The sequence below is a fragment of the Equus quagga genome, chromosome 4 (genome assembly GCF_021613505.1).
Source record: "Equus quagga isolate Etosha38 chromosome 4, UCLA_HA_Equagga_1.0, whole genome shotgun sequence".
NCBI lineage: Eukaryota > Metazoa > Chordata > Mammalia > Perissodactyla > Equidae > Equus > Equus quagga.
In genome coordinates this window covers 31,994,685-32,011,962 of record NC_060270.1, presented here as the reverse complement: position 1 = coordinate 32,011,962, position 17,278 = coordinate 31,994,685, and the positions used below count along the sequence as shown (strand labels likewise).

At 36.5% G+C, this 17,278-nt stretch overlaps 1 protein-coding gene across 1 annotated transcript in view; it reads left to right on the top strand.

Annotated features, from left to right (window-relative positions):
- Nucleotides 1-13,044, top strand: part of IL1RAP (interleukin 1 receptor accessory protein) — a 121,071-nt gene extending 108,027 nt beyond the window's left edge. The window contains exons 9-11 of the mRNA XM_046659442.1: nt 5,527-5,676; nt 7,001-7,144; nt 9,689-13,044. Coding sequence (XP_046515398.1) covers nt 5,527-5,676; nt 7,001-7,144; nt 9,689-10,056 — 662 coding nt within the window. The 3' untranslated portion in view covers nt 10,057-13,044. The remainder of the gene's footprint in view (nt 1-5,526; nt 5,677-7,000; nt 7,145-9,688) is intronic.
- The last annotated feature ends 4,234 nt before the right edge of the window (nt 13,045-17,278 follow it).

The following is a 17,278-nucleotide window of genomic DNA, read 5'->3' as shown; positions in this document are numbered from 1 at the left end:
GTTATCACCTAACATTTAAGCATCTTGTATTATCTAGATTTTAATGTTTATTTACAATTCTCTTGCTTTTTTTTAGTTAAAGTTTGCATAGTGACAAATTGCATAACTCAAGTTTGATGACTAAAGATGCTGAGCCCTTTTTCAGGTGCTTATTGGTCCTTGGTATCTTCTTTGTTGATATATCTGTTGAAATATTTTGTGTATTTTATAAGTGGGTTGTTTGCGTTTTCATTTTTGAATCTTAGGAGTTTTGTATCTGTTCTGGATACCAGTCCTTTGTCAGGTACGTGTTTTGCAAATACATTTTCCCAGTCGGTGTCATGCCAATTCCTTTCTTTAATGGTATGTTTTAATGAACAGAGGTTCTTACTCATCATGAGGTGTAATTTATTAGCATTTCCTTTAATGATTATCGCTTTTTGTGTTCCAGGAAATCTCTGCACGCCCCAAAATCATGACGTTTCAGCTTTTTTGGGGGGTGGTCTATGATCCATCTCCAGTTATTTTTTAGGGGGATATGGTATGAGGTAGGAATTGAAGTTCAATCTCTTCTTCTATGGATATGCAATTCCAGCACAATTTGTTGGAAGGATTTTCATTTCTTCATTCTGTTGCTCTGGTTCCTTTGTCGATATTTTTACTGGATATATAATGAAGGTTGGAAGTTTTGCTTTTCTTTTTCTTTTTTTTCTTTCAGCCCTTTACAGATGTCATTTTCAGTGTATTCTGGCTAATATTTCTAATGTGAATTGGGCAGTTTGGATTTTTTTATTATTGTTCCCTTTATGTCTGTCTCATCTCTTTTTGTTTGGCAAATTTTAAGATTTTTCTCTTCTGCATTGATTTTCAAAATTATATTATGGTATCCTTTGGTGTGGTTTTATTTGTATGGCTCTTATTTTGAATTATTAATATTGCTTGGTTCTGTGAGTTTATATTTTTTGTTTAATTTGAAAAGATTTCAGCCATTGTTTCTTCAAATAGATTTTGCTCATTTTTTTCATTTATTCATTCCTTTCTCTTCTTCTGGTACTGCAGTTAAATTTAGGAAAGACCATTCAGTGTTGTCCCACAGGTTACTGAGGTTCTCATTTTTGTTTCATTCTTTTTTCCCCTCTGTGTTTCAATTAGGATAATTTCTGGTGTCCACTGATCATTTCTTTTTTGATACCTAATTTAAAGCATTTTTAATTTCAGAATTTTATTTTTCAGTTTTTGAATTTGTGTTTCTCCGTCAAAATGTCTGTATTGATATTTCCTATTTGCTCTTATAATGTTCATGGACTTTTTTAAAAAAAATTCAACAGACGCATTTATAATATTCATTTTAAAGCATTGAGCTGCTAATTCTGTCATCTTTGTTAATTGTCGTTCTGTTTTTATTGGCTGATTTTTCTTCTGATTATGGGTCATTTGTTTTGCTTTTTCTTCTGTCTAGTTTTTTATTTTTTAATCCTATGCTGGACATTATGGATCTTACATTATTGAGTGTCTGAATTTTGTAAGTCAGTGTTAAGTTTTGTTGTAGCGGGTAGTTAGTTTACTGCATAACAGCTTGCTTTTTTGGAAGCATTTTGCTTATCTTTGCTAGAGTAGGTCTAAAATAGCCTTTTCTCTAAGGCTAAATTGGACCTGTATCTAAGGCATAGGCTATCTGAGGTCTCTCCTTAATACTTAATACTTAATAGTCTCCTTAAAGTTTCTTCTCTCTAAGTGGCCTTAACTGAAATGTCTTCCAGCCCTACATGGACTCCTGGAGTTGATCATTTCCTAGCTCCCTAGTAGTCATTTCTTTCCCGGTAGTTTTTTTTCACTGTTAGTTACTCTTTGACTGACCTTGTGAAGTGTCACCCTGAATATACAAAGCTTTGTATTTTTCCAAATATTTGTGGATTTCCAGAGCTCTTTTCTGCACTGTTTTCTTCTCTCCAGTACCCAGGCCTGAAAATTCAATAGTCCTGGACTCTATTTTCCATCTCCTTAGCTCATTGTAACCACTGTACTTCTTTTGTTTTTCCCCTTTCTGTGTTGCAGTCCCAAAACTGCCTTCAGGCAAAAAGCCATAGTGATCGTTTTTGTATCCTTTCACTCACAGATCACCCTCTGGCACTACCAGTTATCCATATTTGAAAAATTGTTATTTTCAATCTTATAAAGAGAAGGCTACTCCAGTATCAATTATTCCTCTAAGGCCAGAAGCTAAAGTCCAAAGTACCCAAGTTTTAACACATGTGATACCCAAACAAATCAGGTCTGCAGATCCATGCAGTCATAGGTCTCTGGTTTACTATCATTTAGATAAAGCATTCTCTTTGTTTGTGATTTGGGAAAATGGTCATTACCACAGTTCTAAAAATTATCAAGAACTCCCAGCAATTTAGCAAAGAACAGACAGGTTCTGTGGCAGCTTGGAAGTCCAAGCCGCTGCTATTTGGTTCAGAGTCTCATGGATAGCAAGACCCCAACTACAATACCGAAGATGAAGATAATAACTTAGGTTTCCAGGGAGAAACAAGATTGTAGACCAATAACTTGAAACAGGGAAAAAGACTAGAGCTAAAATATTGGACTGGTTTAACCAAGGGTAGTTAGCTGGAAATTTGGGCTCTGGAGCTAGTATTCTTATAGAATTGCAAAAGGGATGGAGGGAATTCTGATTCAGGGAATAACAGCAGAACAAGTAGCTAAATTTGGCTACATCCTGAATCAGATTATCAGTGAGATCAAAGAAAGAAGCAGTTGAAAAGTCCAGTTTGGGCAAATTGCATCGCCCTTTCCTGATTGGAAACCCTTTGTTCTAGGATTGCATCAGAATAAAATCTTTATGCCAAAACATCAGCGGTTCCAGCTGGGGCAGACAGAAAATGTGGGCTGAGGGTCACCCTTTAGCTGCAAGCCAGCAAAGCTTTATGTGAAAGCTTTTTAGAGCACTTCCTGCATGTGATTCAAGCCGTTTAAAAATTCAGGCCTGTGGATTATTTATCTTAAGAGTTCAATTAGTTAAATAGCATTAGAACTTCTTGATATCATCAACATGGCCCCACAAAACATAATCTGTAAATATGACACATGTAATTTTATGGCACAAAACAAAATTAAAAAGCCCCACAAGCAATAAAATAGGCAGTGGTAAAATGAATGTGGCAGAGGGAAAATTATGAGAGTAATTGATCTCCTGATCATTAAGCAAGATATCTATTGATATTTTTACAAAATCCATTTCAGGTAAGTGCATCCACTGACCTATTTTTTTTTTCTCCCTATTACAAAATGTCCACCCAGAGGGAGCCAAAATAACTGAGCAAATAATGAAGATGACAGTGGGAATTACCTCAATGTACTGTTAACATAGCTTGTACTCAGAAATACCAAGCAGACAGCAGTTTTCATGCCAGCTACCCAAATTGATCTTAGTAAGCTCTCAACAAGTGCACTGACCTAGCTTCTGGCATTTGATGATGGAGTTTTCTTTTTTTAAATGCCCATTGTTCATGGAGTGAGTACCAGAGTACCTGATCAAACTTCTGCACAACTGAGTCCCAGGCTATATCTGCGGTAGGATTAGTCTCCTGAGTTTGGTATCATGAACTCAAAACTCCGTGATTTGCCCTTTAATTAGAGACCTTCAGGCTCAGCTCCAGGCTGCTTACCATTTTCCCCTTAGGGTAGATACCTATTTTCGAAGGGATTTTTCTGCTAGTGTCTGATCAATAATTGAACTTCCTGGTAGCGTTGTGCAAAGATCTCTGGACTTTGGAGTCAGGGAACCTTGATAACAACCCTGGCTTTGAACACAATTCTTCTACACCTTGTCTCGGAAAACACTTAACACCTAGGATGTTCAGGTGCTCACAGAGGCCTTTTCTCACCACCCTAGCTAATCTACCTCTCCTGTCCCAACCCCAGCTCTCGGTCACCGCCATCACCCCACCCTGGTTTATTTCCTTAACAGCACAGATCACTATCTAAAACTAATTGTCTTATATATTTATAATTGTCTTATATATTTATTTCCCCGCATTAGAATATTATCCCAAAGAGACCAGACATCACCACCATTGTATCCCCAACAGCTTCTGGCAAATAGTAGATGTTAAAAAGTAATTGTCAAATCAACTATTACATAATTAAGCCACTCCTGCTTCAGATTCAGTAAATATTCTGTTCCTTTTTCAACCTCTTCAACTTCGTTATCACAAGCTACTAAGCAGCCAAATGAAGTTGTTGATACTCAGTATAGTACTCGATTTCTTTTAAACATCCCAGAAGTGTACCGTGTTTTATCTGGAAATGTTCATTGAGATCCTGGGTGTTCTAAGGGTAGGATGCATGAAGGCGACATAGTCTCTACCCAGAAGACTGTCAAGGCAGAGTTTAGTGGGGAGTGAGAGAGAGTGGAGATCCAAGCTTGTAGACAAATTACAATATAATAAAAATGCTGTAATAAAATTGTAAATAAAGGGAACAGTGGAAATTTCTGCCAAGCAGAGGTCAGGTTGCGAGAAGAGTTTTGTTCTAGAAAAGCACGTACAAAATAGTGATATTTGAGAATGGTCTTGAAGACTAAAGAAAGAGAAAGGAATATTCCAGCCAGAAGCCACAGCATGAGCAAAGGCATGAAATTAAATCTTCCTGATGTTTTTGAGGAAAGAGCATTGGTAAATGAGACAGAGGTGGTTGGCGGTTTACAGATCTTATTTATAGGGCTGAGTTAATATCTAGCTTTTAGGTAATTGGGGATTACCTCACTCTATTTCTGAATAATTCCAAAGAAACTGCTAAGGTGCCTATAGTATAAAAATAAGCAGATAATGTTGAAATCTGTCCACACCTGGGTGTTGCAAGTCAATCTTTGGAATATGTATCCTAGAACTGAAGACCTGGAGATACTTTCAGAGCCAAGCCTACTGAGCATTTGATGGATACCCTCTGTTTCTGCCTAATGAAAATAAGATTTTTGAGGCCTATTTCCAAGTATAAAGGAAAAGGAATTAAATTTCTTCCATACGGCACTGGACAAAAGGATGAAATTAAGACTAATGGAATTTTTGATTTTGCTCAATTGAGATTTTGCTCAATTCAACTGTTCCAACAATTAAAATTCTATCAATATCCTAGGCTTGTCCAGGCAGTAGTAAGGATTCCATCCCAAGAGATGGATAAACAGAGGATGGAATTACATATTTCACAAATATTTTTGAGGAGATTCAGGTGTCAGATTGTGAATTAGATGACCTTCTAAATCATTCCCAATGCTAAGGTTCTGTTTTAATTTGTATATCATCGAAGTCTATTCAACCATCTAATAGTTAAAAATGCCTTCTGTGCCAGGTACTGGAAACAAATAGATAAATATGTCTAGTATTAAAACATAGGGTTTAAACTCTACCGTGTTATCTCTGCTTGTTCACACACATACGTCAGGTTCACTGCTCAGCTACTTGGCTTATCCAGCTATTTTCAGGATAATGGATCTCTGTGATCACCACATAGAAATCAATTCTGTTTCTCTGTTGTTCACTCCAGTGATAGCTCCAAGATACACAGTGGAACTGGCATGTGGTTTTGGAGCCACAGTCTTGCTAGTGGTGATCCTCATTGTCATTTACCATGTCTACTGGCTGGAGATGGTCCTATTTTACCGGGCTCATTTTGGAACAGATGAAACCATTTTAGGTGAGTAATGGAAGCTGGATGTAAATCTTTTCTACTGTCATCTTTAGAAAACATATTGGCTTGGTAAAACCTAGATTAATTGGAAGATTTAATCAGATTACCTTTTGTCTCAGCCCTTACTATTGAAAATCTTTCTAATGTGTGTTAATTCTGCTTTCTTGACTCAATATGTGATTTAGTCTAGATTAGCACTGTCCAAATAGAATTAATGTAAGCCACATAAGTAATTTATAACTTTCTAGTGGTCACATTAGGAAAAGTAAAAAGAAAGTGAAAATAATTTTAATAGTGTATCTTATTCAACCCAATGTATTAAAAATATTAACATTTCAGCATGGGGTTAATGTTAAAAAGCTAGTGAAGATATTTTAGTCTTACATTTGGTACTAAATAACTTCAAAATTCAGTGTGTATTGTATTTTACACTTACAGTATGTCTCAATTCAGACCACCTGCATTTCAGGTATTCAGTATCTCCAAGTGGCTTGTGTCTGCTGTATTGGACAGTACAGGTCCACACTCTTTGTACTCGAGGGTGATGCATGCAGCAGCAACATCAGCATCGCATGGGAGCTTATTAAAAGGAGAATCTTAAGCATAACCCCTATTCTGAATCCGAATCTACATTTTAACAATATTTCCAAATGATTCACGTATGCATTAAAGTTTGAGAAGCACTGTTCTTGTGCACATGCGTGTGGTGACAAGAATGGGACATTTAAACATCCAGATTCTTAGATCCATCCCATAAAGAATCTCATTCAGTAGGTTTGTGGAAGAGACATATAACCTTTATTTTTAATGAGAAGTGATTTTATAATTAGGCGACTTTGGGAAAGATTGGTTTATTGAAGCTAAGTATATTTTTAATTATAGTTATCTTCAGGTATAAATAATTTAGACAGTTTCTAAAAGTTTTGCTCACTTTATAATTCTGATATATTTGTGAGGGACATCCTAGAACAGGAACTAGAAATTTTCTGTGTGGTATTAATTGCCAGCACCTATGATTGACTAACTATGTGCATCCTGATTCTGTTCATTCATAGTTGAATGAGACAAGCCTTACTCATTCTCCACTATAAAAACCGAACTCAGTGAGATGAGAGTAGAAGACACATCAGATAAAATTTGCAATTACACCTTAAAATAGTCATTTTGCCTGGAGACCTGTCACAAGTGGGAAATCACACTGAAATCTGTCAGATAATTTATATATGTGAAAAATGGAAATATCTAATATGCAGAAGTTCAATTTAAGAAAAAATGGAATACTATTGAGAAGCTTTCCTAATTTGTATTGGATCTGTGTTCCTTTTGCTAGATGGGAAGGAATATGATATTTATGTATCCTATGCAAGGAATGCTGAAGAAGAAGAATTTGTATTACTGACCCTCCGTGGAGTTTTGGAGAATGAATTTGGATACAAGCTGTGCATCTTTGACCGAGACAGTCTACCTGGGGGAAGTAGGTGTTTCAGATGAGTACAAGTGATGCTACCCTGAAAGGCTAAGAGGATCCTTAACTTTGGATCATGTATGAGAGTCATGGCTCAGCTCTACGCTGGCATCTTTGGACATTTAATGTCCAATTCTTTGATGTAATTGACAGAGACTCTCTAGGAATGTAACTACATTGTAAGATGTAGAGTATTCGAGTGCAGTTTTTGGTATTGCAGTATTTTCCCTTAGAAGCTTTAAAAACTTAGTGTCAGAGAAGTGTGCATGCACAGTGGATTAGAGCTCTATTCAATGCCACAGCTTTAAATGCCCTGTTTACTCACATTTAAAGTTTTAGAAGTTTTAGTTAACATAATTTATTTGCCTAGAATTGTTTTGCAAAGGTTGAGTTTAAACAATACATTTTTACAAAGACTGAGGTTTCTTCAATTTTATTAAAAATGAGTGCAGAGGAGACTGCATGGAATCTTTCCTTGTATTACTCACTGATAATAATCAGAATATTTCCCATTGGCATTTGCTAATTTCCTTTTTCTCAGTTTTTTTCCCTAGCAATCAAATGCTACTCAAATTCCTCTTAGTTTCTATCAGCTTATACATTTGAGACAAGTTTAAAATTTTACAAAGGCCAGTATATTCTAGTAAGTTAAAAAAAAAAAAAAAAAGCTTGAATTGGTAAACCTTTTAAAAGAAAAGTACACCTCTATTTTCAGCTCCACATAGTAACACGTAAAATGTAGTCCATTTGAGTCTATTTTAATAAATACATGATAGCATTGCCAAAGCCATTATTAAACTTCTTACTGTTGAAATGCATGTAATGTCTCTAATCTTCATGACAAACTAATTTTCTTCCTCTAAAATCTGGTTTATGTTAAACGTTTAACATTTTTTTGAATGTTAATTTAAAATTTTTTAAATATTTTTTAAATGTTATAAGGATAATTGAGATACAGAATAAGACCTAAGTGTTTATTCTCATTTCGAGTTGGCTGAGTCAATTATTCTGTCTCTCAGTCATCACCCAAAATTCCATCATGCTTGTGTTCTACAGCAGAAAGCTCCTTCAGTGTAATTTTGCCAGGAAATAATGACTCAATTGTACAGATAAATTCCACACATTTTAAGACTTAAAGTCCTGAATCATTTATTCATCCATTTATTCATTCATACAGCCATTCAACAAATATTTATCTACTGTGTGAAAAGTTATATAAAGATATACAGTCTAACAACAATATAAAACACTCCAATAGGGATTGGCGGTTCTTTGAAGAATTCTAGTTCTCCATATTTACTCTTGCGTCTTGCTTTTGATGGTTGATCCTTGTGATCTTTTGCATCCCTCCTGCTGCTCTTAATCAGTCCTCTTTGCCTCTGGGTCTCTTTCCATGCTCACACATGGTCAACCTCCAGCACCGCTGCTTGGAGTAGACAATTACTCATTCCTGGATTCTCCTCCAGGCTACATATGCTATTTTAATTGCAAATCTTTCCCCACTGCCTCTGTACGTGGAAGATTAAGGGGCAAACTGACTGCTTAGGGAAGTATAGTAAGCCGTGAAATAGCTTTCCACAACACCAGTGCATTCCCCAGAGTTGGCTCCTATCTGAACCTCAGGTAAAGGATTATGCATTATACAGTTCTTGATAAGCAACCTCGAGGAGATGGATTATTCCCAAGAATTTAGTGACAGGAACTAATCAGACAGAATAAAATTACACTGCATTTCCATTTCCCCTGCTTTTTCTTCTCTTTTTTGACCTGAAGAAAGCATTTGCCAGTTCGTGAAGGCAGACACATCAGCTAGCAGCTGCCGAAACACATGGCTTCACAGTAATGATAGGAGTTTAAGGAGAAAGATACAGGGACTAATTTAGGCTCCAGACCAGAGAGCAGAATAGAAAGCTGAGCTGATGAATGTGATGCCAGCCAAAATGCCATTCAATTGGCTAAATTTTTTTAACTTTCTATTCCAAAAACATAGTGATACCAGTTTGAGTTGGGGAGGTGTCCAGAACAGAGAAGGGCTTTCAAAAAATGAAGATCCCTACTATTGCTGTCCTGTGTTAATGAAAAATGAATTTCTATAATTTTGACTCTATAATGTATATCTTTTTGAATGTTTGCTGGCACTAAAGAGTTGATACATGGATGTCTTTGGGGACAAAGAGCTCAGGAGCTGATTTGACTGAGCCACAACATGCCACACAGTTTGAAGAAATTGATTTCAGTACAACCCATTTATTCCTCATGTCCTGCATAAGGCTTTTGAAGACCAAGGTCACAGAAATACATGCTGACTTCCTGCCTGTTTAGAATTTTCTGGGTGGTGGAATATGTGCATGTAGTTTATATTCTCCCTGAGGAGAGCAGCATCTAGTGAATAGAGTGGTTGGGTCTATGGATTAAGTTTTCAAAGCTTCTTGGTAAAAATTTTCACCTCAATTCTCAGGCCGTCACCCCAAGTTCCCTACACTTGCTCCTCAAGCCTCATGCTTTTGGGGAGTTCTTGGCCAACACTAATCCCAATGGTGTTTTCTTTCCCAGTTGTCACAGATGAGACCTTGAGCTTCATTCAGAAAAGCAGACGCCTCCTGGTTGTCCTAAGCCCCAACTACGTGCTCCAGGGAACCCAAGCCCTCCTGGAGCTCAAGGCTGGCCTAGAAAACATGGCCTCTCGGGGCAACATCAACGTCATTTTAGTACAGTACAAAGCTGTGAAGGAGACGAAGGTGAAAGAGCTGAAGAGGGCTAAGACGGTGCTCACAGTCATTAAATGGAAAGGGGAGAAATCCAAGTATCCACAGGGCAGGTTCTGGAAGCAGCTGCAGGTGGCCATGCCAGTGAAGAAAAGTTCCAAATGGTCTAGAAGTGGCGAGCAGGGTCTCTCCTATTCATCCTTGAAAAACGTATGAAAGAGACAATAAGAGGGGTAAAAAGACCCAAGGGCACTCCAGGAAGGAAGAGTTCCCCCTTCTTTATTCCCAATTTATTGTGTCATGGACAGAAAAAAATTCTATGGAAGCATCCCCGTTGGGATAAATTCAGGGCAACTACTTGACTGGCTGTTGGTTCCTCAGGCAATGGTAAGGTTTAGAATGATAGTGCCACCAGTCTGTCACCAGTGTCTGATATCACCATGTTCTTTGCAGGCAAAGACTTGGTTGATGTGAATTTCTCCCTCTGCATCCTGTATTCCTACATGTCTCTATTCTCTCTCTCTCGCTCTCTTTTTTTTTTTTTGCTGAAGGAGTCGCCCTGAGTTAACATCTGTTGCCCATCTTCTTCTATTCTGAATGTGAGCCACCATCACAGCATGGCCACTGATAGACGAGGGATGTAGGCCCACACTCAGGAACCGAACCCGTGCCACTGAGGCAGAGCATGCAGAACTTAACCACTAGGCAGCTGGGGCTGGCCTTCTATTTTCCCTCTTTTTGATAATCTTAAATTATGGGGCGGCCTTTGCTGTGGATTTAAGACCCCTTAAAGTTAAATCATCTGTTAACAGGGTCATTATGAGTTTCCAAGTATAGTTTTCTGTTTTTTTAAATTTTTACTCATCCATTGGATAGATAATCAGGGCCTAAATTTACTTTAGCTGAGGATAGTGAGCTCTTTTGCTCATTCTCCTGTACAACACACCATCACAGCAAGACTGACATCAACTTAGGATGATATCAAGCAGTATGACTGAAATGTCCCTTCTAATTGATTTAAAGGGCTTGCCTGAATTTTCTCCTACTATACCCCCTGTGCCCTCTATCTCAGGTAATTGATGTTATATTTATCAACTTGAGAAATATATCACAATTTTTTTGTTAAGTCCTCAATATCTGTAAGTCATCTCATATTTATCACGCCATTTTCCCTATCTACTATACCTGGTATCAGTCATTCAGAGTTTGCGGGTGGCTCCATACTTGGTAGAGTCCGATAGGAAGCTTCTCCTAATGGTGCTAATAGAGAGTAAAATAGCAGCAAAATGCTTTTAGCGCATTTTCTGGCTTGTGAGAAAAGCACAGAACAGGTGTTTGGCAATTTGTCTTTTAAACTTAGCTTTGCTAATGTGACTATTAGGAAAGTGATTTCTTCTCACCTGTTTCTGTCTCCCCATTGTAAAGTGTGGAAGTTAGACTCAGTGACCTTGAGAATGGCTTTTAAAAGCATTAATATTCTATGAGAATTGATTGGACCCCTAGTATTTTCCATATTTTATTCATTGGTTCAGTGGATACATTCACTCCAAACAAGTCAGTTGGAAAAGTCACTGTCATTGAAACTTGTTTTAGTTTGTTTTAAGTGAAATTTTACTGTTCTTAAGACTTGGAAAAGTGAAAACTAAGTCCAGAGTATATAGAGGTAAATATCTATGTTACATATAGATTTTTAAAAAATATATGTATACACACACATGAATTATATATAGATGTATATCTATATTGCATATATATACACATGAATTATATATATGTATATATATATACATGCCTATGACTTTAAGCCATTGGCACACTATTACAAACCACTAGAACTCTTGTCCAGTTTTTAAATTATGTTTTTACTGTAATGCTTTTGTGTTAGTGTTTTCTGTACATTAATGTTGTTTGTAAATTCACAGCTCATGGAGTGGTAGTCCTTGTTAGCTCTTGCCTTCCCTAAATTAATATAAATACTTACGACTGCTACAGTTGATCTGGGTGCAGTGAAGTCTGTTGTGCACAGAACTTCCGTGGTCACTGCTAAGCAGTAGCCAGTCCTCTGGCATTGACTGATCATCTGCCATGTTCTGAGCACACATTCTTAGAAACTAAGCTATGTTAATTTCAGTGCTCAACTACTGGAGAGAGAAATCTCTGTTTTGACTATCGACTAATAAAGGAAAATAAAATAAAATACCTATAAGTGAGCCTGAGTATCCTAAGAAACACTGTAATTCATAACTTAAGGAAACCCTTATCCCAGTGGTATGAATGTTGATAAGCAAGTCTAAAACTGTCTTCTACATTTAAATGTCCTTCTGCAGTATTAAAGTCCATAATAAATTGTTTCTATATAGAAGAGTTATTGATTATTTTAAATTGAAAGAAAATCTTCATGAATTCTTGACTATAAAACTATGATATGGAGTCCTTCTTGGATCTAATTTTTTTAGCCTTGTTAATGCTTTTCCTTATTACAAACCACAATTACTCCTCCAATTAACCCTTCACTCACAAGACCAGAGGAGAGCTGACTCCACATTAGCTTTGAATATCAATTCTTGAATGAGCTTTAGGTAAATGGAGGACAGTCCCATCACCAAGGGGCCATTCTCTTGCCAATGCTGCATTCTTTTTGCACTTTTGGATTCCATATTTATCCCAAATGCTATTGGGTGCCCTTAGCAATTTCTTGATTTTTTTTTCCTATTTAGATTCCTGCCTTTGGTACTGAACTTGTCCTAAAACATCTCAACTCTAAAGGATATGTTCCTTTCTAAGAGAATTTTGTTTCAGGATGTTTTGTTTGTTTTATGTCCCAGAAGATGCCCAATGCAGAATATTTGAAGGAAATGGGGAAACATAATTTAGAGAGTGAGAAGAAATTGCTCTCTAGTGTTAAAAAAAGAAACTTAATGGTTTTAGATAAATGATATAAAGACCTTCTTCACCCAACTTAACAAAAAGCAATGATATATAGTGTGTTTAATTAAACAAATATGAAATTTATTTAATGCTCTTCTGTATTGTAACTTAGATAATTCTCTAGCATTCTAACGAACAAGCACTCCATTGTATTGGGAAACAAACCATCACTCCACTTGTTAATTATCCATTTTGTTTCCATAGGTTTTAATATTTTAAGATTTTTTTAATTTTATTCATAAACTTTTGTATTTTCCATTTGATTTGTAAATTTGTTTATTTTAAAAATAAACCATTTATTTTCTGCTTTGAGTTTTATTTTGTGCATGTGTTTTATGTCTATATTTTCATGCATGAGCATAAGAAATGAGAATAAAGAGAATTAATGAGACACATGGAAAAAAATGTGAGAAGTTACCTTAGTTAAGTTTCTCTCTCTGAAAGAAGTCTGAGAAAAATGGGAATTTCATCTCAAGAACATTTCCTTTACATGTGAGTAGAAGAGTTACTTAAGTAAAGTGGATTGTTCTAGTATACCGTGTGTGTGTGTGTGTGTGTGTGTGCGTGCATGCGTGTGTGTTTGTGTGTGTAGAAGGAGACGGAAAGAGAGAAAAGAGACAGAATAATAGAGGCAGAGAAGGAGAGGAAGGAGGGAGAGAAAGGAGAGAGAGCTTGTTTTAAAACAAAGACACAGCCTATTCTTTATTATTTGACTTGGAACTTGGGTAACTTACAGGAATCTCTTAGCTTTTATAGGCTTTAATGCAACCCCAAGGAAGTGGCTTTGGAATGACATCAATTAATTAATGCCATACTTTTAGTTAATGGGCAATAATTTGAATTGAAGATGCCTTTGTATCACAAATTTCAAAGAAATCGGTGATAAATATTTGGAAATGCATTTTCTTTTGAGTTAATAATATTAAGTCCACAGTAACAGGGAGTCTTTCTTGCTTATTTTTTTTTAAATCCCTATTTATTCATTTGTTCTAAGAATATTTATTGAGTCCCTATACCTGAACTGGTTAGATTAGTAAAAATTTTCCTCCTGAAGAATTTTTCTCTTTCAAACCAGTCTTCAAAGGGTAGACTTAGGATCAATGGGTGGAAGTTATGAGGACACTGATTTCTACTCAATTAGGAAACAACTTTAAAGCAGAGTGGGACAATCATGTATTTCACTATCTTTGGAGATACTGTGCCCGCTATTACTAGGGGTGTACAAGCAGAGATTTGATGGATCTTATTGAGATTTTGTGTAGGGGCGTTGTGCATTGGATGGTGGCGATGAGCCTGAAGTTGCTTCCAACCCGGAACATAATAAACGGGCTCCTAGAACACAGTGGTGACTATGTAGTTTCAATATCAGCAGTTTCCATATCAGTAGTTTGGATGTCTGGCTGTTACCTTGTTAAAGCTCTCAAGATATTTTCTTCATTCATTTACTGATGTCACTCAGTCTTTGAAACAAGTAAATTCATAGTATAGGAGAGACACATTCACCCTTTAATCTGTTTTATTTCTCTGTTTCTACCAAAGGAATATAGAGTATCTTTAGCAATGGGCTAGGAAATTAAGTATTTCAGTAGCATTTTTAATCCATCTCTGTTTTAAATGTACAGAGAGAATTTTTAAAACTTACTACTCTCTTACAAATCCACATGTTAAGCTGATTCTCTAAAGTTACCATCAAGAATTGATTCAGATTGAATCAACATTAGTCAATACATTATTTTATTATTAAGTGCACTAGAAATTGAGTAATAATTTAATCAGCGATTAATTCAAATGTCTAGCATGTCTAGACATTAACAGATAGGTATCTCTAATTTGTTTAACAACTTTACAAGTTTGCTCACATTATATGCATTTTTACAGATGGATGAACTCAGACTTGAAGATATTAAGATAAAAACAGAGATAAAAATGGGGCCAGCCCTGTGGCATAGTGGTTAAGTTTGACACACTCTGGTTTAGCGTCCTGAGTTCATGGGTTCAGATACCAGGTGCAGACCTATATGACTCATCAGCCATGCTGTGGCAGCGACCCACATATAAAGTGAAAGAAGATTGGCACAGATGTTAGCTCAGGGCTCATCTTCCTCAAGAAAGAAAAGAGGAAGATTAGCTACAGATGTTAGTTCAGGGTTAACCTTCCTCAGCAAAAAAAAAAAAAAAAAAAAAACAGAGACACAGAGATAAATGGAGAAACCAATATTTGAATTGAGATCCATTTCCAAATTAGGTGCCCCCTATTTTTCCCTTCACTTCAAATTTTAAGAGAGAGAGAGAAAGTTTGCTGCTGTTTTGTACACTGATAACCTAGCCAAAGAACAAAATTAAAGCCCCAGTTTTCTTCTGGGTGAATTCCAGGAAGTTTATGACTTTTAAAGGCAGGAGTATTTTAGAGTATTGAAAAGTTCTAGACCAGAAAACATGACTTCAAAACCAGTCTAGTCCCAGACAAGAAAACTGGTCTCATCACTATATATTCACACCTCATTTTTTTGAGCCAAACAGAATAAATGGCCTAATCTACAACTCCCTCTGCAAAGAGTCTTCAGCATTAAAAAGTAATAACAATTTACATCCTCAAATATGAAGCTTTGACAGTATGGAATATATTAAAATATGCCATAAAGGGGGCAACTTGTTTCAAAGTACTATGTGAAGTCTCCTAGGAATAGCCCAACTCCCATCTAAGAAGCATCTCCTACATCCATTCCTCAATGTCTAGAATTCCCCAGTCCTTATCTGTTTCTTTAGTGTTGCCTTCTTTCAAATGCAAATCCCACACTTTCAGGGTAGGGTACCAATAATCTTAAAAAAGGAAAAAACAAACACAGTCTCTCTGTTTAGAGGATGTAGGACAGTGTTTTCTTTTCAACAGTGGTATCCCCGTTGGACAAAACATACATTTTCCTAAAGTCACTGTTTTGAAGTGAAACACACGCACACGCAATTTGAGTACACAAATTCCTTTTGATGAAAAACTACCCGTGTTGTCTTAAGGTTATATTGTATTTATCATGAGACAGGAGAAGCAGTAGACTTCCTACTCTCACATTCTCGGATTTACGAAAGACAGCTACATAAGATTCTGAGTAGGACAAAAGGGGACAGAGGAGTTTTGAAAAGACACACACACACATGCACACGTGCATGCACACACACACGGGCTTTGAAGCTAAGTGAAAATTTAGATTTATCATTTAGGACCAAAACAAAAATTCTCTAAAACATTTTGCACTCTTGATAAAAGCCAGTCAAAAATTCTTAAAAGTTGAACACGTCTCTTCCAATTTCCCTTCGAATTCATGTTAAATTCACTAAGTGGAAAGAACTAATCTGGCAGGAAGCACAGCTCCTCCATGCCCTGTCAAATTCATATGATCAAATTCACTGCAAACTTTCAGCTTGTCTTCACAGGTTGAAAACTCTCTCCATCACTGTTTCAGCCCTGGCCCCGAAAGCATAGGTACTCAGCCTCATCCTCTGTCTGTAGCACCTGTTTTCAGAGTTGTCCATGGCTGTGATTCACACCTTTGGAATTCCTTTCCTTCAGAAAATCACATTGATTAAGCTCCTAGATCTCACTGTGAGTTGAACACTGCATTTAACTCAAGAACTTTCCACTGGGATCTGTTCAAATCCACCTCAGTAACTATTAGAATTGAATACTTTGCCAGAAGTCTTAACTAATTGACTAATTCTTACCTGTCATCATTGTTGTTTCTCCTTTAATTGATTTTTAGACCAATTCTTCACACAGAAGAATAAAAGAAAGGGAGTTTTGGTTGACAATAGGATCAATATTATAAACTGATGTGTCCTAAAATTTTAAGTATAAAGAGATGCAACTGGGATAGAGGATGTTCGGAGGTGGTAATTCCCTACTGCTTTTTGCTGATCAGACTATGTCTGAAGCATTGTATTCAGTCCTGTTCAGGATGCTACTCTTAGGACACACACATGTAAACTGAACATTATTCAGAGGAAAATGGTAAAAATGGGGAAAAGACTTGATACCACGTCATATGGGGAATAAGATTAAAATCCTGAAGTTCTTTAATCTAGAGATGAGAAGAAAATACAGTAAGATCACAATAGTTGGGAAATATTCTGAATATTTGAAGGCGTCAGATCTAAGACCACCGGATAAAAGTTGCACAGAAGAAATTCAAAACAAGAAACACTTTACAAACAGAGCTGAAATTAGCTGCTTTTGGAGGTAGTTAATTCCTCATCCTTGAAGGCAGCAGATGCTTAGCAACCATTAGTAAGAGTGATATAAATGAGATTCCCTAACTGGACAGATTATTTAACATATATTCAAGTGTTTATTCATTGATGTCTTTTGTAGGACGGACAATGATCAACCGGAACTTATATAAGTTTTCACTAGGCGTTGTCCTATCTTTCCATTTTCCTATAGATACAGTGGAAGCAGTTTTTGACTTCATTCAGAGGAGCCGAAGGATGATTGTTGTCCTAAGCCCAGATTATGTGA